Source organism: Castor canadensis, chromosome 4 (genome assembly GCF_047511655.1).
Source record: "Castor canadensis chromosome 4, mCasCan1.hap1v2, whole genome shotgun sequence".
NCBI classification, from domain to species: Eukaryota; Metazoa; Chordata; class Mammalia; order Rodentia; family Castoridae; genus Castor; species Castor canadensis.
This window is the reverse complement of record NC_133389.1, coordinates 147,948,092-147,975,950: the sequence shown is the minus strand read 5'-3', so window position 1 is coordinate 147,975,950 and position 27,859 is coordinate 147,948,092. Positions and strand designations below refer to the sequence as shown.

General features: G+C 41.6%; 1 protein-coding gene across 2 annotated transcripts in view; it reads left to right on the top strand.

Moving 5' to 3' along the window:
• Positions 1–27,483, top strand: part of Rftn2 (raftlin family member 2) — a 67,404-nt gene extending 39,921 nt beyond the window's left edge. For both annotated transcript variants that reach the window (XM_074071336.1, XM_020156884.2), the window contains 4 exons: positions 492–613; positions 2,545–2,648; positions 18,053–18,131; positions 26,182–27,483. In XM_074071336.1, the coding sequence (XP_073927437.1) occupies positions 492–613; positions 2,545–2,648; positions 18,053–18,131; positions 26,182–26,454 (578 nt within the window). In that variant the 3' untranslated portion in view covers positions 26,455–27,483. The remainder of the gene's footprint in view (positions 1–491; positions 614–2,544; positions 2,649–18,052; positions 18,132–26,181) is intronic.
• The last annotated feature ends 376 nt before the right edge of the window (positions 27,484–27,859 follow it).

The window sequence follows — 27,859 nt, the reverse complement described above, 5'->3', positions numbered from 1 at the left end:
AAGATTATCTTTTCATTTTCATTTCTCTTAATGACATCATTAATTAAGGTACACATAACATACAGATCAGAAACCAAAATTTGAATTCAAAGATCATTTCCAGGTGCTGTCTAGGTTGGTTTTACATTCTCTTCATGCAGTATCATATTATTTAATCTTGTTTCTGCTGTGGTAGTTTTCACGTATATGGTTCAATTTTAATTCAATGAAGTATAAAACTGTTTTTACCTTTGTGAAGGGTAAGGAAGCCATCAAAGAGGAGGAGGGTTTTACTGATTCAGCCAAAACAATGTTTTGTTTTGTTTTATGGCACTGGGGATTGACCAGGGACTGTGGGCATGCTAGGCAACAAGGCCTGTACCGCTGAGCTCCATTCCCAGCTCAAAACAGACATTTTTAATTGATATGTTTTTCTTTTAGCTTCCTATGAAGATTATTTTAAGGATTCAGATGATTAGAAACTTTTCTTAATTGTATCTTTTTCCCCACAGGGGACCATTTGCCTAAATCTTTGGAAGGATTTTTTATCTATGAAGAGGAAGGTTCTGGAGTTCCAGGTTCTAACAGGAAAGGAAATGACACCATTGTAGTAGAACAATGGACAGTCATTGAGGTGAGCTGCAGTCTCCTGACAAGTTAGCTTTACTTTTATATTTAGTTTCACACATTAAAGATTTCCATTGCCTGGCACGCACAGTATTGTCAAACACAGCATCTCATCACAAATGCATCACCAAACTACAATATGCTTTGCCCAATGTTAAAGTTTTTTGTAAAACAACAAGATAATTATCTCTACATAAGTATCAGTAAGTTCCCCAAAATTTGAAATTCTTTTTTTTTAAAAGGGACATCATATTCCTATTTTTTTTCATTTTTCTTTTATTATTCATATGTGTATACAAGGCTTGGTTCATTTCTCCCCCCTGCCCCCACCCCCTCCCTTACCACCCACTCCACCCCCTCCCTCTCCCCCACCCAATACCCAGCAGAAACTATTTTGCCCTTATTTCTAATTTTGTTGTAGAGAGAGTATAAGCAATAATAAGAAGAAACAAGGGGTTTTGCTGGTTGAGATAAGGATAGCTATACAGGGCATTGACTCACATTGATTTCTGTGCATGGGTGTTACCTTCTAGGTTAATTCTTTTTGATCTAACCTTTTCTCTAGTTCCTGGTCCCCTTTTCCTATTGGCCTCAGTTGCTTTTAAGGTATCTGCTTTAGTTTCTCTGCATTAAGGGCAACAAATGCTAGCTAGTTTTTTAGGTGTCTTACCTATCCTCACCCCTCCCTTGTGTGCTCTCGCTTTTATCATGTGCTCATAGTCCAATCCCCTTGTTGTGTTTGCCCTTGATCTAATGGCACTGAGATGCTTGCTACAAAATGCCATGACAACTGCTTAAAAATTAAAAAAACAAGAAAGAAAATTCACTCAACTAGTGTTTTACCTCTAAGCAATCAACATGACTGACTTTTTTTTAACCTTATGAATTGACTTTCAAAGGCAAGAATATCCAAAATGTGTTCTCTCTCTAATCAGGCCAGTACGTACACACAGTACTGTCCTTCAACTCAGAGGTGATATTGCTGCTGGTGCTGTGCACTCTTAATTCAGATGTCACCGAGTGGACTGCCCTTGAGGTGACAGGCTAAATTCAGGGACACTCGTGTGTATGCGACTCTCTTGCACCCACTCCTGTGAAGATGCTTTTGCCTGTCTGGTCTTACAAAGGCTGAGGGAAGGGATTTGAAGGAAAAAGTAAATCTCCAAGTAAAAACAAATTCCAAATGAGTTAAAAGCAGTGAGAAGACTCCCATCCCCAAGCTTCTCTCACCTCCACTGCCCATTCCTCACTCACCACTCTTTGAACTCAAGACCTCACGCTTGCCAGGTGGCTCTCTACCACTTGAGCCGTGTCCCCAGACTTTTTTGCTTTCGTTGTTTTTCATATAGGATTTCATAGATTTTGTATCTGGACCTCAATTCTATTTATGCTTTCCGCATAGCTGGAATGACAGGCATGTACCAGCTTTTTTGATGAAATGGGATCTTGTTAACGTTTTGCTTTGGCTGGTCTGGAACCTCCATCCTCCCGATCTCTACCTCCCAAGTAAATGGGGTTATAGCCTCACTCCCATTCTTGTCTACCCTTCCCACCACCTAGACCAGTGTTTTAAGGAAAGTGTGCTTGATAAAGTTTGTTTTTTTGGTTTTTTTGGTGTTTTTTTTTTTGTGGTACTGGGGTTTGAACTTAGGGCACACAAGCCATACCCACAGCCAATTTGTTTTTTTAATGTTGATTCCCAGCTCCCACACATTAAAATTTTAGAGCCACTTCTCTAACAAGACCAAAGAAAGCCCAAACTCACCTCCCCACTCACAGTGTTTCTAGCTTGGCTCAAGGTTAGAAAGCAGCAGTGCGGAAAATGGAGCTAGGAAAGCTGCAGCCCCATGACACTGGACTCCCTGTATCATAATACCCATGGCCCCTTATCCTAATTACTTGTGTAACTGCTTGACTTTGCCACGCTTGTTCATGCAGGGCTGTGAAATCAAAACGGATTACGGCCCTCTGCTGCACACGTTGGCTGAATTTGGATGGCTTCTGACAAACGTGCTGCCTACACCTATCTTGAGGCATGACAGGTAACGCAAAAGTGTCCTTACCTACTCTCATTTAATTCTAAAATGTAAGTTCATTTGAGAGAGAATTCAATTTAACCAATGCCTATTTAACACCTACGCAAAAACATTTCACCTAATTTCTAATCTGATTTCACAGAATGCAGAATTAGCAAATCCAGTCTCCTGGTGTACAAACTGGTCGGGTCTCTCTACTGCATGTTTGAACTCAGGACCTTTGCTTACTTGGCAGTGCTATACCACTTGAGCCATGCCCTCAGTCCAAAAAAGTTTCCTTGATCTCATTTATTTTTATAATTTATATGAGGAATATTTGAATATCTTCAAACTGTCTGCCAATTTAAAAACATGATTAATTAGCAGCTAAAATAGTGGCATTACCTTCATGAAACAGCCAGAATTAAAGTGGCAGCTATTTCTACTCAGGTATGCCTATTTTTAAGTAAGAAATTAGTGTGTGCATGCCAACTAGTATGTATGGTGATTTTACAAAAACATCATTATAGTAGAGCTTAGCAAGCATGAAGCCCTAAGTTCAAACCCCAGTACCTTCAAAATAAAATGCATGCATACCCACCTTGAGTTTTTATTTTAGATGATATCAGAATAGTGTCAGAATTGTGTTATACTTCAAGAATTCAAAATTTTTAAATCCAGCAAGTTAATACACAATTTATACAGAATTGCAACTTGAAAACAAGAAAAAATATTTTATAGAATGTTTAAATAAGACTTGCAGTAGTTAAGGGGTTTTTTGGGAGGGTGATAGTAGGGTTTGAACTCAGCACTTGCTAGGGAAGCCACTCTGCCACCTGAGTCACATCTCAGCCCTTGTTTGTTTTCTTATTTTTCAAATAAGACCTCACTTCTGTGCCTGGGCCACCCAAGCCAGCAATCCTCTGTATGTACTCTTCCCACATAGCCAGAATGACAGGTGTGCACCACCAAGCCCAACTTCTCATTGGTTGAGATGGGCTCTTACTAACTTTTTGCTGGGGCTGGCCTTGAATTGTGCTTCTCCCAGTCTTTACCTCCTGAGCAGCTAAGATTATAGGCATGAGCCACTGAGCCCAGCCTAGGTTTTTTGTTTTTCGCTTTTGCTTTTAAAGAAAGTTTTAGAACAATATTAGGGTACGCTTTGTAAGCTTTTTATGGTTTATATATTTAGCAAAACCCTGAAAGGATGCATGGAAAACTCTAGCGAGTGATTAGCTCTCAGGATTATGGGTAGGGGAAGGGTAAAGTGGGACTTCTTTATCTTTATACACTTTTTTTTTTGTTATTTAGTTTTTATAATAAATAATATACTCGGGCTGCTGGAGTGGCTCAAGTGGTAGAATGCCTGCCTAGAAATTGTGAGGCCCTGAGTTCAAACCTCAGTACCACAAAAAAAACCTAATAAATAATACACTCATCTCACAGTTTTTAAAATCAAGTTTAAAAAACAAAATGTCAATCAAGTGATAAAAAGATGTGGAAGCTATCCATGGTGTCTGTCCCTGAAGGAGCTTGTGAGAGGGTTAAGTTTACATTTCTTTGGGTGTAAATCAAGCTTGTGTGTTGTGTTGCATAAAACATTAACTAATCGAGTGCTAGACGAGATGCCTTAGTCTACAGGTTCCACAGAAAATTAAAAGAAGAAAGATTATAAACCATCCAAGTGAAACAGATCTTTAAATACTAAGGGCATTAAACAGCAGTGTCACCACTGGGCAGATCCTTACTTAAGAATCTGCTACTGAGCCTAGATAGAATAGAAGAGAAAATGCATTTGAACAGTATCGCCCTTGTGCAATAAGGCTGTCTGTAATACAGTGTCTACTCTTCTCCCACATGCCAGGGAGCACTGTGGAATATTGTTGATTTTGTTTCTTTATACTTTGTAACTTGGGTCCTTTGAAGTACCTGTGACGTAGGCAATATTGTGTTAGTCACCTTTCATCACTATGAAAAAACACCCGAGAAAACGACTTAAGGGAGGAAAGGTTTCTTTGGGTCATGGTTTCATTGTATGATCACTTGTCATCATTGTTGTGGACTGCTGTCAAGGCAGAATATCATGGCAGAGAGCATGTGGAGAAGCAAGGCAGCTTACTTCACAGAGGCCATGAAGCAGAGGGAGCAAGAGATAAGGGTCTGGGAGTCCAGAATATACCCTTCAAAAGCAAGCCCTGAGACCTGCTTCCTCCAACAAGGCCCCACCTCCTATGGGCTTTTCATCTATAAACTCATCAATAGGTTATGATGAAGTCAGCATCCTCAGACTCCAACCGCCTCTTCATACACCACCAGCAGGGGACCTTTTTTGGCAACACTTGATGTCCAAGCCACAACAAATATAAAGTGAAGAAAAAGATTCATTTTTATTATCTGGCAATGAAAATTATTGGTAAAAACTGTTTGTCCTTTGCTTTTTTATTCTTGTCTAACTGTGCTGCCCATTTAGCAGTCACGTGCTGGTTATCTGTCTCAGTATACACACAAAGACAGTAATCATTGCCAGTCATGTTATCTTTAATTATAAAGAAAAATTATACACAGTTGATCTTGGTTAGGGCAGAGAACAAAACCTAAAGCTTTTTTTTTTTCAGAGCTTTTTAGCTCTGAAACTAGAATGGACAGTGTGACTTTGGGCAAGTCGCCTAACCTCCGTAAGGCTCAGTTTCCTTATCTGGAAAAGGGTGCAGTTGTATCAACCTTGGTGAGCTGTCATTTTGAGCACATTAGGCTAATCAATTAGAGCTGTTTTGGGGGTCCCTAACCTAGTAAGTTGAAACCAATCAGTCAAACATGATAGCTTGGCCTGTCCTAAATCAGGACGTTTTGGAAAATGTAAATTACTATAGCTCTCTAGATACAAAATCAGCACTGAGAATTACAGGACAATAAAAACAACAGAAATACTGACATTATGAAGATGTATGCTTACACCCACAAAAATGTCACCGTCTTTCTTTTGTGGCCCACATGTCTAAAAATGTAACTCACACGCCACTGCCCATGACAATGTGTTCATCTCATGCAACAGTAGTGTGTTAAGAATTTCAGCCTTGTTCTTCCATCACCTCAGCCACACTTGAATGGTCTGTGCAGAAGGCATTTTGCCTTCACTTCCCTCATACTCGAATGCACCCTGACCTTACGTTACAGCAGGGTATCTAGGTTAAGGTGTTGTTCATTTTCCTAGACAGTGTCACATCAACAAGGTTTAAAGCTGTGTTGCCATGGAAACATCATATCTTGGCGTGTGAGATCCCTGGTTATTCCAGGGTTGGTGCTGACAGCCTGAAACTGCCACAACCCCTTCTCAATCCTTGTCACTGCATCGTTACACTGGTGGACCCAAGTCTTTTTCTTGGAAAAATCAAGTTGAAAACTGACATAAAATTCTTCAGGCAAACTTGGCAGAGAGCCAGACTAGCTGAGCTAGCTGCTAATGTTACTGACTGAAAAAAAGAAAGAAAGAAATCACTGGAATAAAATGGAAGGAGAAACCAAAGCTCCCATTTGGCCCCTCAGAACGGCAGCCTGCTACCTTCTCCCCTGACTGATTCTGTGAGAATGGGGAGAAGGCAGGTCTATGCCCTGTGAGGAGAACCCCAAGGGGACCCAATGCACTTTCAGACCACGAATCATCACCTCACCTTATGAGAAAGAGAGAGAATTTCACACACGGAATGGAAGGACGACATACCCCTTTTGCATCTCAGAAGACAGGCAGAGGCTTTTGGGGCCAACTGAATTGAGAATACTATAAAGAGAATTTTTTGAAGTCTGATCCCTAAGGACAAGGTGTGAGTAGCAGAGAGAAAATGGTCTCCTCCCTGTGCTTTTGGGAGGCCTGCTCCCCTCTTCCTTTTCTCTGGCCCCTGTAGGGAAAGCCCGAGAGCCCCGTGAGCAGTAAGCAGCACAGCTCAGAAGCACTGGAAGGCCAGAGCCTTGAGTGGATAGCCCTCTAAATCTTCTGGTGGCACCAGAGCAGGACTTGCATACTGATGCTCCCTCGGGAGAGCTGGAGTTTGGTCCGTTTTAATGGCGTCCTCTTCCCTTTGTCACTGAGACTGTGCAGAATCAGTACCCGAATAATTCCACAGTGAGTTAAGCTCTTAGTAACCTGTGTGAGCAGCATTTTGATAAGACCACGTTTTTAAAGTCAGTTTGTTATGCTTACTGTACTTCCAATTCCCACCACTCTTCTTCACTTGAACTTAACATTTTTAACATTTTGTAGGTTGGGGTGGAGGGGTTGTGAGGACCTAAATAATTGTGATAGTGCTCTTTTTGAGGGGTTATTTGTGATGCTGGGATCAAACCCAGGGCCTCCTGCATGCTAGGCAGGCACTCTACCACTGAGCTATAGGCTTTTTTTTTTTTTTTTCTCTTTTGGTGGGACTGAGGTTTGAACTCGGGCTTCATTTTTGCAAAGCAGGTGCTCTACTGCTTGAGCCATACCGCCAATCCACCACTGAGCTATAGGCTCTCCCCACTCCATCACCACCACCACCAACAACCCCCCCAACTCCCCACCCAAGCCCCCCACACCACCTGTTTTTCAGACAGGTTTTGCTGTGTTTGCTCTGTAGCCCAGGCTGGGCTGCAGCTCAACTCTGGCTTCTTTCTAGTTTCCGATGTGCAGAAACAAACACCTGAGAAACAAATCAGGGTCATAGGCAAAGGAGCTGTGTGACTAAGCACATAGCTACAAGGTTACACGTCACACTTTGTAATTTTGCTTTTTATTATTTTGGGAGGGGAGGGGGCAGTACCAGGTTTAAACTCAAGGCTTCAACTTGCTAGGCAGGCTCTCTACAACTTGCTTCTGTTATTTTTTAGTAGGGGCTCAAGTTTTTGCCCTGGGTGGCCTCCCACATAGCTGAGATTACAGCCTGGAGCCACCATGCCTGGCTGATTGATTGAGATGGCATCTAGGTAACTTTTTGCCAGGGCTGGCTTTGAACTGTGATCCTCCCATATCTGCCTCCTGAGTAGCTGGGATTATAGGCATGAGCCACAATGCCAGCTCCTAACTTTTCCTCTTTTTTTTTTTTTTTTTTTTGGTGTTACTGGAGTTTGAACTCAGGGCTTCATGCTTGCCAGGCAGGTGCTCTACCACTTGAGCCACTCCACCAGCCCTTACTTTTCTTTTGTAAAAGCAAAGAATGCACTCGTTTACTTTTAAGTTGTAAATGCTAAATGATGATTAATATATAAAATGAAGCAAAAATAATCAGAAAATTCAGAAATTAACTGAACAATCTTACTTCCTCTAGTTTAATGAACCATAAATGAAAGCTTTTTTATATTAGTTCACAAGCAACTAAGCAGTTGTAGGTGAACCTATTCTTTTGAAACCAGCTCAGTTGTATTCAAATTGATTGCATTTGTGCATTTTATTTTAACCAGAATGTTCCTTCAGTTTAATTCAAATGTCTGTATTTATTGAGTACCTACTATGTGCAGGACTACAGCACATATTCTCAGCAGAGTTGATACTTCCCCCACCAAAAAAAGGCACCGTATGTGCACAGGTGTATAACGTATCTGTTAACCAGGCCAGTGCAGTCCGATCAGAAGACTTCCACATCCTTTGTGACCCACTGGAAGAATCCATGGCGAGACATGTGGGTGTAAAGGGAGTTTATTAAATGTTAGGGAAAGGAAAATACACAGAGGCATGGTGGGAGGCAGGTGGAGTCTGCTGGCGGAGAGAGAGCGTGCTTTTCTTTTTCAAATGCTTTTAAAACCTACATTAAGCAATGGGAAGGGCAGACCCAGGAGCTCTCCATCCAATTATCAGTGAGTGGGGAGGAGCATGGCAGTTCCCAGCCAGGTGCAGGTGGTCTGGGCCTTCCCTGGGCAACCTACATGAGTCCCAAACTTTCCCTACTCCTAGCCTGCCTCATATCTATAGTATTAAAATTTATAGGGGAGCAGGAGAATTCAGAAGAGATACCCTACAAGGCTCCTTAGGGAAGCAATAATGGAAAACAAGTTTGTATAAGGCAGGTGAAGTCAGTAAGGAGGGAGCAGTCTGTGAAGGCTGCGGGGTCTGCAGGGGCTGTTGAAGAACAGATCCTCCCAAAGCAGCTTTAGAGAGAGGTACCGTTGCTGGCAGTTAGGGCTGACCGGGAGCAGTCAAGGGTTTCTTTCCGCAGGAATCAGCTCTGTCTGTTGGGAATGTCTGTCTGGAGTTCTGAGAAAAGGATCCTGAGCCTAGAGCAGCTCGGCCAGGAGAACGGGACCAGCTGGCGATGTCTGCGGGAGAGGGCCCCTCCCACCCCAGGGCTTGTGTGGGCTCTCTGGCTCCGGGAACTCAAACACTACAAGAGCTGATAAACACGAGAAAAGTATAAAAGTTTTCTTAAGTTTGCACGTGCATGGGGATCTTCACAAGAGAGTGAATCCTAAGAAATGACGAAAACATGATGCTTTTACATTTTTTTTAGACAAAGAACAATAAATCTGTGAAGGAAAGGCAGGACAAATGGACATGTGGACGAAGGGAGCAACTGTGGGGATGTTAAGAGATATACAGGGTTGGGGAGCAGAAGCTGGCGCAGTTCAAAGGCAGTAGAAGGGCTTGCTGATCAGGGCTGCTCTCAACCTTGCTATTAAAGGACATCCCTCTGAAAAGAATGTAAATGTCTTGTACCTGTGGGAAGGTCAGACCAATGGTACTCAAGCCCATTCCCTAGTTTTTTGTTTTCTTATTTTATTTTTGCAGTACTAGGGATTGAACTCAGGTCCTTGACCTGCTAGGCAAGTACCCAAAGGGTCCTCTCTGAAGTTACAGTATCTCGAGTGAGTTCAGCATGAAGTAATGAATAGACCAATTAGGCATATTTCCAGATGTCAGTCTTGAACTCCTTCACTGCCTCGTGAAGTATGTATATCTCAGATCTTTCTCTCTCTCTCTCTCTCTCTCTCTCTCTCTCTCTCTCTGTTTCTCTCTGTTAATTGAGCAAGAGCACAGTCAGGAAGCGCAGGTTAAACTCAAGGAAAAATGGGTCCAGGTGAGTGAATTCCTAAAGCCCTCTCCTTACTTAAAACCCATAGAGCAAATGTGAAAGCAGAGGATGCTTTTGATCAGATACAAATCTAGCACCGTCCTACATAGCACCATTGAATATGCTCTTCTAAGACAATTTTTATGACATAAAACACATATAGAAAGTTCATACAACACAAATGTGCATAGTTAATCTGCAAGCACCTGTGTAATCACATCAGCCAACAAACAGGATATTGTGGGTACTCTAGAAGAAGCAGCCTTGTATTTCCCCAATACACCTACTCCCCTCCCCTAGAGGCCACATTTTCTGGCCTTTACCCTAAACAATGCAGTTCAGCTTTGCCTGTCTACCTTTGTGTAAATGGAATTATATCAAGTATGTTCTTTTGAGTGCCGCTTTCACTTAACCTTGTGCTCATCTGTGTGTCCATTCTCCTGCACAGCTGTCCATTGTGCTGTAGGTGGTGTGTGGTCGTCTTCGGTTGCTGGCTGTAGGTGGTATGTGGTTGTCTTTGGTTGTTGGCATGAGCGGGGATCTTGGTGTGCACATTTGTTTCTAGAAGTGGAATTGGTGAGTCATGAGGCATTCTTTAGCTAAATGCCAGTTTACACTCACACCAGGAGTGAGAGTCCCCTTTGATCCCCCACAAAATACTGCCATGTTTTAGAAACTTGCCATCCAATGAGCACATCAGTAGTGATCTCGGCATGGTTTTCATTTACCTAGTTACTACTGATGTTGAGCACATTTTCATTTCATTGCCTGCATTCATTTTTCTTTAGAAAAGTTCCTGTTTAGGTCTTTTGCCCATATTTAAGATTATAAGTTATTTAAACATAATGGATATGAGTCTTTTAGTATGTGTATTGCAGTTAACTTTACAAATTCTTTTAGTGTGTGTCATACTGGATCCATGGGAGCCTTGATAAAGTGGCTTTATGAAAGAAGTCACACTTGAAACTATTCTCAAAAGATGGGAAGGATGGGACCAGGCAGAGGTGGTGGCATGAATATTCCAGATGGGAGACTGCCACCAGCAGAGTTTCCGAGATGGCCATGGGAGAATCAAACCCAGCCTAAAGTGTAGAAAGACCTATTCACATGCTCCAAGTACTCCAGCTTGGTTCCAACAGAGCTTGAAATTGTAAGTACGTATTGGGCCAAGCAGGAGTTCAAGTAGTTCTTACAACTTCCACAAAAGCACTTTAAACATTAGCAAAGATATCAAACTATAACTAGGATTGTTTTTCAGTTTACTTTTTGTTGCTTTTTTTTTTTCATTTTTCTTTTATTATTCATATGTGCATACAAGGCTTGGTTCATTTCTCCCCCCTGCCCCCACCCCTCCCTTACCACCCACTCCGCCCCCTCCCGCTCCCCCCGCTCAATACCCAGCAGAAACTATTTTGCCCTTATTTCTAATTTTGTTGTAGAGAGAGTATAAGCAATAATAGGAAGGAACAAGGGTTTTTGCTGGTTAAGATAAGGATAGCTATACAGGGCATTGACTCACATTGATTTCCTGTGCGTGGGTGTTACCTTCTAGGTTAATTCTTTTTGATCTAACCTTTTCTCTAGTTCCTGGTCCCCTTTTCCTATTGGCCTCAGTTGCTTTTAAGGTATCTGCTTTAGTTTCTCTTCATTAAGGGCAACAAATGCTAGCTAGTTTTTTAGGTGTCTTACCTATCCTCACCCCTCCCTTGTGTGCTCTCGCTTTTATCATGTGCTCATAGTCCAATCCCCTTGTTGTGTTTGCCCTTGATCTAATGTCCACATATGAGGGAGAACATACGATTTTTGGTCTTTTGAGCCAGGCTAACCTCACTCAGAATGATGTTCTCCAATTCCATCCATTTACCAGCGAATGATAACATTTCGTTCTTCTTCATGGCTGCATAAAATTCCATTGTGTATAGATACCACATTTTCTTAATCCATTCCTCAGTGCTGGGGCATCTTGGCTGTTTCCATAACTTGGCTATTGTGAATAGTGCCTCAATAAACATGGGTGTGCAGGTGCCTCTGGAGCAACAGTCTTTTGGGTATATCCCCAAGAGTGGTATTGCTGGATCAAATGGTAGATCGATGTCCAGCTTTTTAAGTAGCCTCCAAATTTTTTTCCAGAGTGGTTGTACTAGTCTACATTCCCACCAACAGTGTAAGAGGGTTCCTTTTTCCCCGCATCCTCGCCAACACCTGTTGTTGGTGGTGTTGCTAATGATGGCTATTCTAACAGGGGTGAGGTGGAATCTTAGTGTGGTTTTAATTTGCATTTCCTTTATTGCTAGAGATGGTGAGCATTTCTTCATGTGTTTTCTGGCCATTTGAATTTCTTCTTTTGAGAAAGTTCTGTTTAGTTCACGTGCCCATTTCTTTATTGGTTCATTAGTTTTGGGAGAATTTAGTTTTTTAAGTTCCCTGTATATTCTGGTTATCAGTCCTTTGTCTGATGTATAATTGGCAAATATTTTCTCCCACTCTGTGGGTGTTCTCTTCAGTTTAGAGACCATTTCTTTTGATGAACAGAAGCTTTTTAGTTTTATGAGGTCCCATTTATCTATGCTATCTCTTAGTTGCTGTGCTGCTGGGGTTTCATTGAGAAAGTTCTTACCTATACCTATTAACTCCAGAGTATTTCCTACTCTTTCTTGTATCAACTTAAGAGTTTGGGGTCTGATATTAAGATCCTTGATCCATTTTGAGTTAATCTTGGTATAGGGTGATATACATGGATCTAGTTTCAGTTTTTTGCAGACTGCTAACCAGTTTTCCCAGCAGTTTTTGTTGAAGAGGCTGCTATTTCTCCATCGTATATTTTTAGCTCCTTTGTCAAAGATAAGTTGCTCATAGTTGTGTGGCTTCATATCTGGATTGTTGCTTTTTTTTTTAAATAACCTGTGCTATTCACTCTCATGCAAAAATGAATCCATGGGTAGAATTTTAAAACAAAGCTTTTTTTTCATCTTTGATGTAGCACTTAAATGCCACCTGTCATGAGCTTACCTCTCTCTCTCCTTCCTTTTGACATACTAATGTCAAGACCCGTATGTTCTGTTCATTAAATAGTCTAATTGGCTCAGAAAAAAATGAACACTTGTTTTTATTTTCTTCATTATTCTCTACAACAGCATCTGAACATTATAAGCTGAAATGCTTAATTTGGGAGATGCTAAATAAAAATGTGTGTTTTCGCAAAATAGTGTACACTTATCCACTAATTATAAAGCTTTCTGGTCAAAATGGAATCCAACTAAGCCCCTCCCTTTTGTAGCCAGGGTTTCACTGACTTGCAGAGGTAACGTGGTGTTGTGGAAAGAGTAGAGACTAGAAGTGGAACCGATACCTTACCTATAAAGTGGATGCAATAATTAATATCCACTCTACCTACCTTGAAGAATTAGCACAAGAAACAAGTGTACCAGTGCATGGCAGAGCCCCACATAGGTGCAATCCATTTTTATTAATTTAGCCCAGGAGTGCTTATGCTTTTGGGAAGGACACCTACACACACATGTTTCTTGATACTCATGTTCTTACCATAGCAAATTTTAAATGACACTTGAATAGAGTCTGCCTTTTGTTTTCTTCTGAAATGATAGAAGGAGGCAGGAAAGAGAGAAGAAACATTTCAGAGCACCTACTGACAATAGCACTGAGGACTCTGCTGCCCTCAGATCTACAGATAGTGACAGAGGTCTTCACAGTGGCCGTAGACTCCTCCCTTAGTGGCCTTGCCATAGCCTGTGCTCTTCACCGATGCATATTATACCAGAACTTTCTCAGAGCTGCTACATTTGTTTCTATTACATCAGAGCGTGACTGTCCATTCATAGTGTAAAAGAGAATCTTGGAATTTTTTTTGCTGGTGCTGGGGATCCAACCTAGGGCCTTGGGCATGCTAGGCAAAGCTCTACCACTGAGCCACATCCCAGCCCTGGAGAGTCTTGTTTTTTTGTTTTTTGTTGTGTTTGGGGTGTTTTTGTTTGTTTGTTTGTTTGGCCATACTAGAGTTTGAACTCAGGGCCTCAGGCTTGCTAGGCAGGCACTCTTACCACTTGAGCCACTCTGCCAGCCCTTTTTTGTGACAGATGTTTTTCAAGATAGGATTTCTCGAACTATTTGTCCAGGGCTGGCTCCAAACCACAATTCTCCTGGTCTCTGCCTCCTGAGTAGCTAGGATTTCAGGCATGAGTCACCAACTCCCAGCTGTGCAGAGTCTTAACTCCTCTTATAAAGGTACTAAGTTACTCAGCTATTCGACGGCATGTTTTGGGTGAGGATAAATGTGGCCTCTGTCCTCTCTGAGAGCACCCAGGACATTTGAAGAACCCTACCAAGTCTTGTAATGACTTCAGCTGGTCATGCTATGGGAAAAATATTCCACCTAGTTCTGAAAATAGAATGATCTCAGGAGCCACTGGCTACACAAGAGATTCAGTTCTCTACCAAATAGGCATTGTTCTGAAGGCTTCCAACCTCTTTCTCTTAGCTCGCCAAGCCCAAAGGAGGTTCACCAGGTCTCACAGGTATTCTGAAAGTAACAGGACCTACTAAAAATCAGAATGGCCCTCTGAAAACCAAAGCCATAGATGTTTCAGACATGTCTCAAATTAGGGATCCAACTCCAAAGACCACTCAGGAAGTGGACAGATACTGACCTTCCAATGTCCTATGTGGGCACCTGTCTAAAATTGCCAGCCTTTGAGAAGCCACCGCCACCTTTGCAGTTTTACCTCATTAGAATCCCCAACACCACATCCCATGTCACTAGAAGGTATTACTCATTGTCACTTTTGTGTGGAAACAGACCTTTGATCATGCTTTCAAAGTTTCTGTTCTTAGGTGAAGAGGTGAATACTCGTCATGCCCCAGGAGTGATAGATTTGACTGTGCCACTGTCTCACTGAAGTGGCTGTGGTTGGTTTGCCCTCCCCTGTGCCAGGTATGTTAAATACCAGATAGAACACTGATGGAGAGAATCTTGTTTGAAACAGGCAAACAATGGTTCGCAACTCAGAATTGGTCACTGTGCTTTAGATCATCTAAAAACTTTTTTTCTTGGCATATACCCCAACCCACCTAGCCCCTCTCCCAGCTAACTCACTTTGATAGAACATCCGCTTTCTCCTCACACCGCCTTGAGATCTGCTGACAGAGCGATATACTTTTATCACTGGGGTTGCTGCCAAGATTCATGTCAGGCTGCAAAGGGAGTACCTTCTTACCCACACCCAATCCTTTGTGTTTTAAACAGGTCAGGTCAGGAATAAATTAAGAGACTAAAGCTAGCAAAATATGTGCGTCCTCAGCATAGCTCCAGGTAGGCTATCTGGCCAGAATTCTCCAAAAAACTTTTAAGATTTTTACATGTCACATTAGAAGGATGTGGTGACATAAATTAGATATCAAGAATGCTTCTGTTTTGTTTCTGCTCTTCATTCTGAGAGGAACACCGGCACTGGATACCTCTGTGGTACAAATTATTGCCAGGAATTCCACACTTGGAAGTCTGTCTCTTCTAGCAATGGTTCCCAAATCTATGATACATCAGCACCACCAGGGGAACCTGGCAAAATGAAGAGTCCATAGCTTTGAAGTGGACCATGGATTCAACAAGCACTTCAGTGTTTGGGACACACAGTAAGGTTTGGGAACTCTGATGTATGCCCAACATCACACTCTAGTTATTCAGACTTTCCCAGACCTACAGTCAGCTGGAAAGAACTTACTACGGGGTCACCCACATTCTATTCCACATGAGTCATTCTACCCTGATCTCTCCTTCTCATCGTTGGGTAGTGCTAGACCTAAATCTGTTCTCTCTTCTCATGTACCCTTCCCCTTGAATTTGCTCTCTGGAAGATATTCTTGATTCAGAGATATTTCTCTTCCCCCTAACGCCATTCCGTAGTCCACCAAATGCGTAGAGAAAGCGGAAGGAAGTCACATTCATTGCGCTCCTTCTGGTGGTGGGCACAGTGGGAGACTCCTCAGGCACTTTGTCTTCTGTGTCCTTCATAAGGTCTCTGCTAGGAAACAGAGTTGGAGAATGTAAGGACTGTATCTGACGTTATCAACTCTAGGTGCTATGATAGAATTGGGATTTGGATCCAAGAACTGTCGGGTTCCAAAGCCGCTGCTTATTCCCGTGGTTCCAGCACAGGTCTGGCCTAGTCTATATGTAACTGTAAGTTGTTCCTAAAAGTTACATTATATCTCAAACCAAGTCCGTTCTAATAGAAGGCCAAACTTATCTTCTGTGACACTAGAAGCAGTCTTTTAAAAATTAAAAAAAATTAAAAAAAAAAAAAAGAAGCAGTCCCCTCTGACCACTTTGGGGGAAGATTTGATATTTCTCAAAACTTAGTGGCCCCAGTAAGTTTGGGATATTCACTGGTGTGCAGTTGACATACACTTCCAGGGCAGTTTCACTGACGCATTCCCTCTCTGGAGAAAGAGCCCATCATAAAAGCTGCTGACTGTAAGGTTTTGTTGGGCTTTTTGCATAGTAAAAGTCGGTAACTGAGCAAAATTAGCCACAGACACTCCTCCCCATAAATCCCCAGAAACTGGAAAACACTTCAGAGGAATACAAACCTCAAGTCGTTTTTGGTGAGGGGTAATTTGCCATGATGACAGTTAAGTAAGGGGAATACTGAGTGGCTGACAACAAAGACACATCTGAAAATGAAACTGGCGGTGGCCAAAGTGTCTCAGTTGAAAATGTACATAAAATTTCTCACGTGTGGAGCCCAAATGGGCCTGTTATTGTGCTGAGGCAAATTTCGACAGTGCATAACAAGAAGCTTAAATCATACTTTCTCGACCTAATAATCCCACTCCTGAGAATTTACCCCAAGGAAATAATTTGTAAGAGGAAGACCGTACATATTTTTATAACGGCATGATTTATAACTAGCAGGAAGCTGGGAACAATCTAATTTTCCAAAATAAAGGAAAGATTTAGGACATTTTTGTACCATAATTCCATTAAAAATACCATCCCAGTGTACAAAGAAAAGGATGTTTAGTGAAAGGCATGGAAACAAAACTGTGATACGTGGCAGTTACACATGCTGATGAAGACTGGGAGAAACAAAAAGATGAAAATAGTTATGTTAGAACGGTAAGATTATAAGAGTCTTAAAGCATGTCAAATTCTTTTCTTCTTAATGACCATCTGGTTGGATATTTTGTTTTGCAGTGCAGGATATATTCTGGCTTTATTGTTTTGTTTTGTTTTGTTTTTAAGGGAGGAAAGATTTATTTTGACTCATGGTTTCAGGGTGTCATTCTATCATGGCAAAGAGGACATGGTGGAGCAGAGCAGTTCAGTGCAAGTCCCATAAGTAGAGAAAGGAAATAACAGCAGACACTGGACTGGCTTACTGCTTTTTCTGCTTTTATTCCATATGGTCCCTAGTAGAATCATCCCAATGTGGGATGGTGCTACCTACATTCAAGGAAGGTCTTCCCCGCTTAGTCAATCTTAGTCAACCCATTTCTAGAATCCCTCTCACACACACACCCAGAGGGGTGCCGTGCCAATCTCCTAGGTGATTCCAAATCCAAGCAAACTGACAATCACATCCAACAATTATAAGTCCACCCCTTGTCAACATGATCCCCAAACACATCTTAAACATTTCACCCCAAACCCCCCGAAAGGCTCATGTCCACCTCCAAGAGTCCACTCAGTCTTAGCAGTTCTGACCTTGTTCAAAAGCCTGAGTTCCCAGTCTTCTCTGAGACTCAAGGCAAACTCTTAGCTATGAGCCCTGTAAAATCAAAAGGAACATCATATACTTTCAAGATTCAATAGCACAGAGTTAACATTCCCATTCCAAAGGGGAGGAATGGAGGCATAGCTAGAAAGGATGTGACCAAAGCAAGCCCAAAACCCAGCAGGGCAAGCATTACATTCTGCAGCGCCACATCTGATATCTGAGGCCTGTTGTCATGATGTAAGCTGCAGTAGACCTGCAATTTACATGGCCCCTCTCTTGGTCTGGCTCCACTTGTTGCCTGTGGCTTTCCTCAAGAGGCTTCGTGCTCCTGGCATCTGCAACATTCTGGGGTCTCCATTGTAGCAGAGGCTTCACCCTCATAGCTTCATGCCTTGCCCTCTCAGGACTCCTTGCAGGAAATCTAACCCTGCTACACATTGCCTGGCCTTCCAGGCCTTCCCGGAAGCCAAGCACTGGTGAGTCACACCTGTAATCCTAGCTACTCAGGAGGCAAAGATTAAGTAGAAGTCAGAAATATTATAATATTTCATAATCTTTAAGAGTCAGATATTTTTACAAATATATGTGGATCATTCTAGCCAAGTATGAATATAGGCATAGAGAATTACTAATTCACAAATACTAATGCTATTGTTTTCATTTTCAGTGAAGGGAATTTGGCTACAAAGCAGGTTGTGTTCCTTCAGAGGCCAGTTATATGGAATTCAGCAGCTCAGACCCCAGAGGTGAGTAAAACTGATGCCTTATGTATTAGATATGACAGTAAAGCATTTAATCCTTAAACTCTTTTTATTCCAAATGGTAAGTACAGATGAAGAATTGCATACTTGATATGAAAATCGTCTTCTATACCATGTGAGAAGGCAAATAGGCCAGTCTTCTGCCAACATGAGACAGTTCTAAAGGGGACTGTCTCAAATGGTAGAGTGCTTGCCTAGCAAGCAAGAGGCCCTGAGTTCAATCCCCAGTACTGCAAAAAAAAAAAAAAAAAATGCTTCTATCAATGACAAATCCGAGAATAATGTATAGATTAGAATTCTGCTTATAAATTTACTATTTCACCATTTGGCAAAGGTTTAATATTTCTAGCAAGAAATCTCAAGATGCTGAGATTATTTCAGGCAGAATATGTAGATAGATCAGTCTGGAGCTGAAGTATTTAACAGCTATAACAAAAAAATAATTTGTAAATTCTTTTAATTTTCCCTAAAGTAATTGTTACTTTATCTCAAAAAGGCAGTAAAAAATATCACCATAGAGTCATATTAGCTATCTCATATATATTTTGTGAAAGTTAGATTTATAACACACCTAGAAAAAATTATGTAATCACAGGTCTAGAATGGTACCATTCTTTCTTTCCTTTTTTTTTTTTTCCTTCCCCCACCCCCAGTAATACTGAGATTGAATTTAGCTCTAGGCATGTGCTCTACCACTTGAGCCACCCCAAGAGCCTCCATTCTTTCTTTGTACCTTGAAATGAGTAGTTGCTTGGGAGGGGATGATGGGGTGGTGGCTTCATTTTTAGGTTTTCAAAGAATTTTATCAAAGACGTTTAGTTCTCAAAGCACCTGGTGGGAATTTGAGATATTGCAGGCAAGACTATTGTCCAGACGTGTGACTCTCCTACCCTGTTGCTTTCAGCATAACAGCACTTTTATGTCAAATCCATTTCACGACCCTCTGGCAGGAGGAGGAGATTGAGAACTGCACAGTGCAGGAAGTCTGCTGTTGGAAGCTTTTTCTTCTGAAGTCATCAAATGTTTACTTTTGGAATTTGTTTTATATCTCACAGATACATCTTATGTGATATTCTATATAGTTTAAATTTTTTTAACATGCAAAATGTTAATTTAAAAAATTATACTCATAATTACTGCCTCAGTTTTCTTTAAGATATTACAAAGTTTTTTGTTAGTAAATCTAGAGAACTTTTCAAAAAAAACTATTAGGATAAAATAGTCATGAAGATTTAGGCAAAGAGTTCTTAGACAAACACCAAAAGCAGACTTCATTTAAAAATTGAGAAATTAGGACAGGTACAGTGATGTACCTCTGTAATCCCAGCTAACTGGGAGGGGAGATAGGAGGATCACTGTCCATCCAGGCCAGCTCAGGCATAAAGTAAGACCCTATCTCAAAAATGACCAACACAGCCAAGTGCTGGTGATTTATGTCTGTAATCCGAGCTACTCAGGAGGCAGAGATCAGGAGGATTGTGGTTTGAAACAGCCAGGGTATATATTTTGTGAGGCACTATCTCAAAAATACCAACACACAAAAATAGGGGGGAATGGTAAAGTAGTTCAAGTGGTAGAGCACCTTCCTAGCTAGAGTGGAGGCCCAGAGTTCAAACCCCAGTACCACCAAAAAAATTAAAATGAAAAATGACCAACACAAGGCTAGAGGCATGGTAGCATAGCTGCCTCGCAAGCATAAGGCCCTGAGTTCAAGCCCCAGTACTGTCAAAAAAAATTTATTTTCATCAAATTAAAAACAGTTTCTATGCAATTGTTAAGAAAATGAAAAGATAAGCCACAAACTGAAGGGGAGGGGAACTTCACAAATCACACATATGACAATGACCTTGAATTTAGAGTGTATCAAAAATTCCCAAAGTTCAACAGTCAAAAAAAACAATACTATTAGTTGTTGGCTACCTCACCGATGAGGATATGTAGACAAGTAATATGTGAAAAGACGCTTAAGTCACTAACCAGCAGGGAAGTGCAGGAGAAAACCATGATGAAATAGCCCCATCCACCTATTAGACTGGTTAAAAAAAAAAATACAATACCCAAGAGCTGGTGAGGCCACGGAGCAAGCAGAGCTCTCGCTCACTGCTGGCAGGAACACAAAACAGTGTGGCCACTCTGGAGAACAATCTGGCAGGTTCTTCTGAAGTCACACACTGCATGCTTCCCAAGTTGACTCAGCAACCCCCTCTTGTTTATCCTAGAGAAACCCAAGCTTACGCTCACACAAAAACCTATGCACAAATATTGATAGTTCTAGGCATAATTGCCAAAACAAGGGAAACCCAAATGTCTTCAGTAAGTATGTGGATAAACAACTGTGGTCCATTCGTACAGTCAAATACTACTCAGAACTAAAAGCAATCAAGTAACATGAATAATAACTTGGACTGATCTCAGAGGTGAGTAAAAGAAGCCAGGCTCAAAAAGCCACCAACTGTGTCATTCCACTCACTTAACACTCTTGAAACCGTGGTGTGAACAACAGAGTAGGAGTTGCCAGGGACGTGGTGGGGGAGAGCAGTGTGATAGAGGAGTATAGGGAAGGGTTTTGGGGTGATGAATCTGCTGTGTCCTGATGGTGACTATACACATCTATATGTGTTAAAATTCACAAAACTATACCTCCAAAAGTCACTTTTACCGTATGATCATTTAAAACAAATCAAGCTAGGTACGGTGTGCGTGCTTTTAGTGCCAGCTACTCAGGACACCGGAGGCAGGAGGATGGCGTGAGGCCAGGAGTTTGAGGCCAGCCTGGACAACACAATGAGTCCTGGTCTCAAAAGTAAAATGAGGGCCGGAAGCATGGCTCAAGTCGTAGAGCGCCTGCCTAGCAAGCACGAAGCCCTGAGTTCAAACCCCACACCACCAAAAACTAATTAATTAAAAAATGAAATTTTAAAATGAAATAAAATTTCAAAAGATCATTTCCTTTATAAATTACATAGACTACATTTTTTATGTTTTGGTCTTCAGTGATGGAGTTCTTAGAAAGTGTAATGAAGTCGTTAACCTCCCTTTTCTCTATATGAGGATCTTATGTATTTTTATTTTTCTTTATTTTGGGGAGAGGCCTTTAAATGGATTTAAGGAAATGATAGCTATACAGGGTAGGGTAAGAGGTTCTGATCAAAATTTTACCTCCATCAGTTAAATATCCCTTTGCATTTCAAAGAATCAGATAAAACTCAAGATTTTCTATTACCTAACAGTCTCCATTTTAGTTAAAGTGTTAGCCCAGATTCCCCCTTGATAATTGCTTTGTAAAGGACACAGAAATTCACATAGAAGTATTTGGTTTCTGGCAGTTCAGAGTAGGTTTTGGCACAGGGGTGGTTTCATGGAAACCACAAGAGGGCCTCAAGCCTCCATTGCCTCATCAATAAGGCATGGCCAACCTCAGCCCAGACTGCAGGGCTCTTAGGAGGATCCCAGCCAAAGCCTATGTGCATGTGTTTTGCACAGTGCCTGGTAATGTGAGAGGAAGCTGTTGCTTTCACAGGAACGTTTTGCTTTTAATACCTCATCATTAAACCACTAAAAATATGGAGAGACTGAAGAAAAATCCAGAAACTGCAAATGACCCTGTATTTTCTCCAGCTAAAAATTACCTTCAGCTATCATATACAAATGCAGTTTATGAATACTCCGAAACATGCATATACATATATTCCTACAAAGAAAATAGGGCAACATATGAGCAAGTGTTGAATTAGGTGTTGGGTGTGTGTTTATTATGCTATCCTTTAAACTTTCTGTAGACTTGAAATTTTTCATAATTAGAAAGTGGAAGTGCTGGGCACCTCGTTCACGCCTGTAATCCTAGCTACTTGGGAGGCTGAGATCAGGAGGATTGTAGTGAAGACCAGCCTGGGCAAATAGTTCTTGAGACCCTATCTCCAAAATAACCAGAGCAAAATGAACTGGAAGCATAGTTCAAATGGTAGAGCACCTGCTTTGCAAGTGTGAAGTCCTGAGTTCAAAACTCAGCTCCACAAAAAAAAAAAAAAAGAAAAGAATGTTGGGGGAAATTATCTTAAGTTAAAAAGCATTAGTCACCAGTAACGGCTTCTCCCACATCAGGGTTAATTTGTAAATAATTAAGTTACTAAGCTGCTGCAACAAAAAGAGCCAGTATAGAGTAGCTTAAGCTGGGCCTGGTGGGGCACACCTATAAACCCAGCACTCTGCAGACTGAGGTAGGAAGATCACCACTTTGAGGCCAGCCTGGGGCTACATAGTGAGACTGTATCTCAAAAAAACAGGCAAAAAAAAAAAAACTGGCTCAAAGATGTTAAAGGTCTTTCTCTCTTATGATACCTGAAGACAGGCAGGTGCTCCAGGGCAGGATCACAAAGAGCAGCTTGTGAAATAAAGATGAAAGCATTTTTGCTTGTGTCATGAACGAAGTCCTCTATCCAGAGACTGCTTTCTGCCAACACAAATGGGTTTTCCTGGTGCGGACAGGAGAGGGAGCAGTCACTGCTGCCACAGGGGCAGGTGTAGGGCCAAAGAGCTCCCTTCTTCCTGGCTACCCATATGCCTGTTGGTAGGCCTCAGGTTGTAAAGGGCAGAAGCCCTGCTCAGACCGGCCTCTGTACAGGAGGGAATTTATTGGTTCTAGGTGGGCAGGGTACTAGCATAGCTCATAAGATCCAAAAAAGAGAGCTGGGGTGATCCAACAGAATAGTCTGTAAGCAGGCAGGAGTGGCACCTGTCTGCATGATTCAAAACCTCTAAATCTTCCAAGTGGTCCAAGAGCTGCACTGAGACTTCCCAGTCTTCCCCCAAAGCTGAGAAATCTGGCTGTCCACTCCATGTTTTTATCAGTCTATGAATTATATTTCTTGGCCACTCTTCAACTCTGTCCATCACAACACTGTTCAAGATTGTGTCTAACACAATGTCTTATGATTGCTGCTATAACTCTTTTGTTGTTATTTTTTTAAAACACTGACAGTAAAAAAATGAAAGATAGATTGGGAGAACAGCCTAAATTCAACTGATTGGTCACTGAGTCTCTTGTGTTTTTAATGGGTCCCTTTTCTTTGTAAATGGGAATGACTCTCAGAAGTTAATAGGTTTCATCAGGGGTGGCATTGAATCTACATGCAAATCTTGATATAATTTCTTCCCACTGTATAGTGAAGATATTAGAAAAAAGTGAGGTTTGGGTAGACCTGGAAATACAACATGGAAACTCTATTGACATGAAGCAATAATCAGAATACAGAGCTGAGTGGAAAAGTGAGCTGTAAAAACTTTGTTCTCTCTCTCTCGCTCTCTCTCTCATTGTAGTGTTTGGGATTGAATCCAGGGCTTCGTAGCTTCATGCATGGTAGGCAGGCTCTACCAAAGTTAGCTCCTCCAGCCCTTGTGTAGTGTTTCTATCCATCATGTACGTGCATGCAAATACCCTATCTATCCCAAGATGCAATCACTGTAAAATAGGCCAAGATTTTAACAGTGGCATTTCTGGCAAACAGGATTATAGAGTGCCTGCCTAGCAAGTATGAGGCCCTGGGTTCAATTCCCAGTACTGCAAACAAAGAAAAAATGAAATGAAAATTTCATTTGTACCACAAATCTACCCTTGCTTTTGCAAATATGGATAATAAAGTATGGTCAATGAAGTGTGAAAAGAGTAAGGACGAATCCAGGCTCCAGCCTGGGACTAGCCATTCCATGACTTTAGACAAACCCTATCTTTTTTCTGGGCCTGAATCCCACCTTTGAACAATAGGGGCTTGAAGGGAATGGTCTCCAGGGGCTGACTGAGCTTCCTCTCCTACACTAAGTTACAAGGACATTACAAACTGGTTTGTTGGAAAAGCTATTATTTCACGTGGATTGCTGTGGGGAGGAGCAGGGAATTTATTGGCTTCCAGGTAAAGTTCTTTTTTTCATTGCTAAAAATGTGTTTATTAAACCTGACAGCAACATGGTAGGAAAGGAATAAAAAATGTGTGTTCTGAAATCTTTTAAAGGTACAGTATTAAGAATTTTGTCATGTAACATTTGAAATTTACAGTTGATGACTGTTTACTTATTAATGCTTATCTAAAAGTGAATTGCTGTGAATGTCTTATTCTGAATAGTGTCCAATTTTTGTTAAGGAAATCCTCATTGAGTATGTGAGATTGACCTCTGCTAGCTGGCACACATAAGGAATTTCTTGCAAAATTCATCTTTGGCCCTGTTGCTGGTGAGGAAAGAAAGATCCAGGCAGCCAAGGGCACCCAAACACCTGCCTCCCCATTTGATTCAAAGTTGAGAGTATCGATCCAAACTGAATGCATCCTTTATGCCTGCGGGAAAGGCACCTGCTTGACAAAGGAGCTAACTGTAGCCCTGTCTGCCCTCTGATGCCAAGGATTAGGTCCTTGCTGGCGAGAGGGCGCATTCCCACATCCCGCACCTCACTCAGAGTAAATTGCGGGTTTTCTGCTTGTGTTAAATACAGTACATCTGGTGGCAGGGAATAAAAAGGAAAAGAATTAGAGGTGGTAAATGCAAGGGTACCAAGGGAAACATGACACCACAGAACTGTGCCTACATGGGCCTACAAAAGTGGCCTTTGCTGAGGAAGGACCCCCTGTAGACTTTTCTCCTTAAACTTGCGCACAGACTCCAGTTCCTTGGCCAAGAGAAAAATAAGCCTTCTCAGAGTTACCAATGTTCCCCTTTCACGGCAACACCCGTGGCTGCGTCTTCCTATAAATGTCACAAACAGTGTCACAACCCACTGGAGCCCACAAAACCCAGTTGGATACAGCTTTGTTTGCTTTATATATTAGCCATGAAAGCCATTAGAAAATACTTTTCTATTTTATACACTGCCATTCAACAAACTTATGAGTTAACTTTGTGAAGGCCAGCCCCAGTAATTGATTTTTATAATCTGTTCTTACATTCAGTAAAATGTAATTTTAATTCCCAGCTAACATATAAACAAAACTTTGAAATGGGGAAAACATTGTTTTGGTTTGGTTTGGCTTTTTTACGGTACTGGGAGTTTAAACTCAGGACTGACACTTTGAGCCACTCTGCCACCCCTTTTCTTGTGATGTTTTTGAGATAGGGTCTCGTGCACTATTTGCCTGGGCTGGCTTCGAACTGAGATCCTCCTGATCTCTGCCTCCTGACTAGCTAGGATTACAGGCACAATACTGTGCTTTTTAAATTTGCCTTTAAATCCTTTTTCAGTTTTATGTGCCTCTAACCATGTGACCCTATCCCCATGTGTGGCGTGTTACTGGTGTTAAGTCCTTGTAATGAAATTGCACGGGTCATCCAAGTGTCCATGTGGTGAGCTCTGCTTTTCTTTGAGCTCCCTTTGTGACCTACATGATTTTATTTTGGCTTGAGTCTCCTTGGCAGACACCAGGTACTCCATCCCAAACTATACCACGGATATTCCGCCCTCAGTAAAATATTATCAGCAAAAACATCCACAGCTTGTCACAGTCTGACAGATGAACTGGATCAAATGCCTGAGGGTTAACTGTCAGCAGAAGCAGTTTGTAGCAGGACAAGGTCAGGGGTCTGCCCAGGAAAACATTCCAGACAATCATTCAATATAAACCTAGTGTGAATTTTCAGGACTCTGTGTGTAGCCTGTGCCTCTTGAACACAAGGGCAAGGTGGCCACTGAAGCACATTCCCCATTGTTTAGGTCCTAATGAACACCAACAAGAGAAGTATGTTCACATTTCTGCCTTGCTTTGTCCCCCAAAATCTGATGTAACAGAAGCCAGAGAGCTGCAGCATAGGCAGGGATGAGGAGGGCGGTCCTGACCTAGTACTTAAAAATGAGCAGGATAGTTTTTATCTTCCTTAGTGCATGGGACAGAAGCCAGGGCCTCTGCATGTTAGGCAGGCGCTCCCCCAGCCCCAAGGATGAGCAGGGTTTTGAAGAGAAGCAGGGAAGGGAGTTTCAAGCAGAACTGCCAAAAGTGCTTGAGCAGAGGCATGGAAACAGTCTTTAACTCCTCGCTGCCAATCTCTTGTGTTTCAGAGGAAGGCCAGCCGGCTTCTGAAAGGTGAGGACAGGAACAAAGTCAGCAGCAGGAGTGTTGGCCTCGACACAGGCTCGTCCCAACCTGCAGAGGGCAGAGTCCCGCCTCAGGAGGGCCTCCTCTGTCCCTCCAGGGAGTGCTGGACTGCGGAAGACAGGCCTGCCCAGGCCCACAGCTTCTCCAGGTTCAGCAGCCGCCACAGTGGCCTCCGGGAACTCGATGATGGACAGTTTGACCAGGAAGATGGAGTGACTCAGGTCACTTGCATGTGAGCTACCGGTGAAGCCACAGAAGGCTTTGTAAACCGCTATTCAAATAATTGCCAACATACCTGCATGTATGTAATAATTCTTTGAATTTTTCCAAACTCAGTTTTGCTCTAATCCATATAAACTTTGGCTCAACCTCCCAGACAAGGGGGATAACCAATATATTTGTAAATTAAGACTCATGTTTACATTTCTCTCAACTAGAACATCTGTTTCAACAAATGTCCCATGAGGTTGTTAAGCAATCTTCTTCAGTTTCTCTTGTGAATGGACAAAATATACTTTTCTTACCATTCTTGTTAAGAAGACTGAATATCCCAAACCCATAACTGACCTAAATTAGAGTTCTCAGGAAGTTACAGTCTTGCTTAAATTATCTCTTCTTTTCTCTTCTCTTCTCTTCTCTTGTATCTCTCTCTCTCTCTCTCTCTCTCTCTCAATTAGTGAAAATAAATACCTATTTCCTGAATATAACAATTAATCCAAATTTTGTCTTTGACTATGGCATGTACATACAAAACAAGTCCTTATTTGTTAAAATATCCTTTGAAAAAAATCCTTCCTGTATGTCTTCACTTTTAAAGGGTTCCATTTTACCAACTAATTCATTGACTAACCATTGTTACTCTTACCAGCCTAGATTTCTAGGCTGTTAAAGCTTAATACAAAGAGATCCCACAATCTCAAAATATAAAAACCTTAGTAGACACAAGATTTGATTTTCTTTATTTTTGAAGAGGAAAAAATATCAACTTCAAATGCAAACTTGTATCTTGGACAACTGTCTAGATTTGAATTATGCTTTTATCTTGATTAGCTAAATCCAGAAGAATGTTGAACCCAGAATTCTCAGTCCTGCAGGAGGGCAGAGGTGCCCTCAGCACGTCTGATGTGGGTGATACCCACCTGTTCCGCCTTGTTTTCCTTGTTCTGCTCAGAGGGGTGCCTTGGCCTTCCCGCATGCTGAATTCAGCATATTATATTTTTTATTAGCATTAACGTTGACATTGAATAATAAAATTTCATTTGTTATTGAGCTGTCATTTTACTGAAGACAAGTGCTCATCATATGCTTTATATGTTGGACAGACGTGTCACATATTATCAAATATATACTATAGCTAAACTAAGCCAATCTCCATGAATTTCTGGTAAGATTAAAAGTAATGATTCCACACCTGTCACCCGGAAGTATTACTTTTACAAGTTTAAGGGAACTTAAGAATATTCTGCTCAGTCTTACTCTGTGGGAATAACTACCAACAATATTTGCAGAAATTTTTTATCTTAATTTTTAGATGAGCATGTGTTCTATATTCAAGAGTTGGTGGGCTGGGCCTGGTGGCTCCCCTATAATCCCAGCAATTCTAGAGGCTGAGACAGGAGGATCATGAGTTTCAGGCCAGCC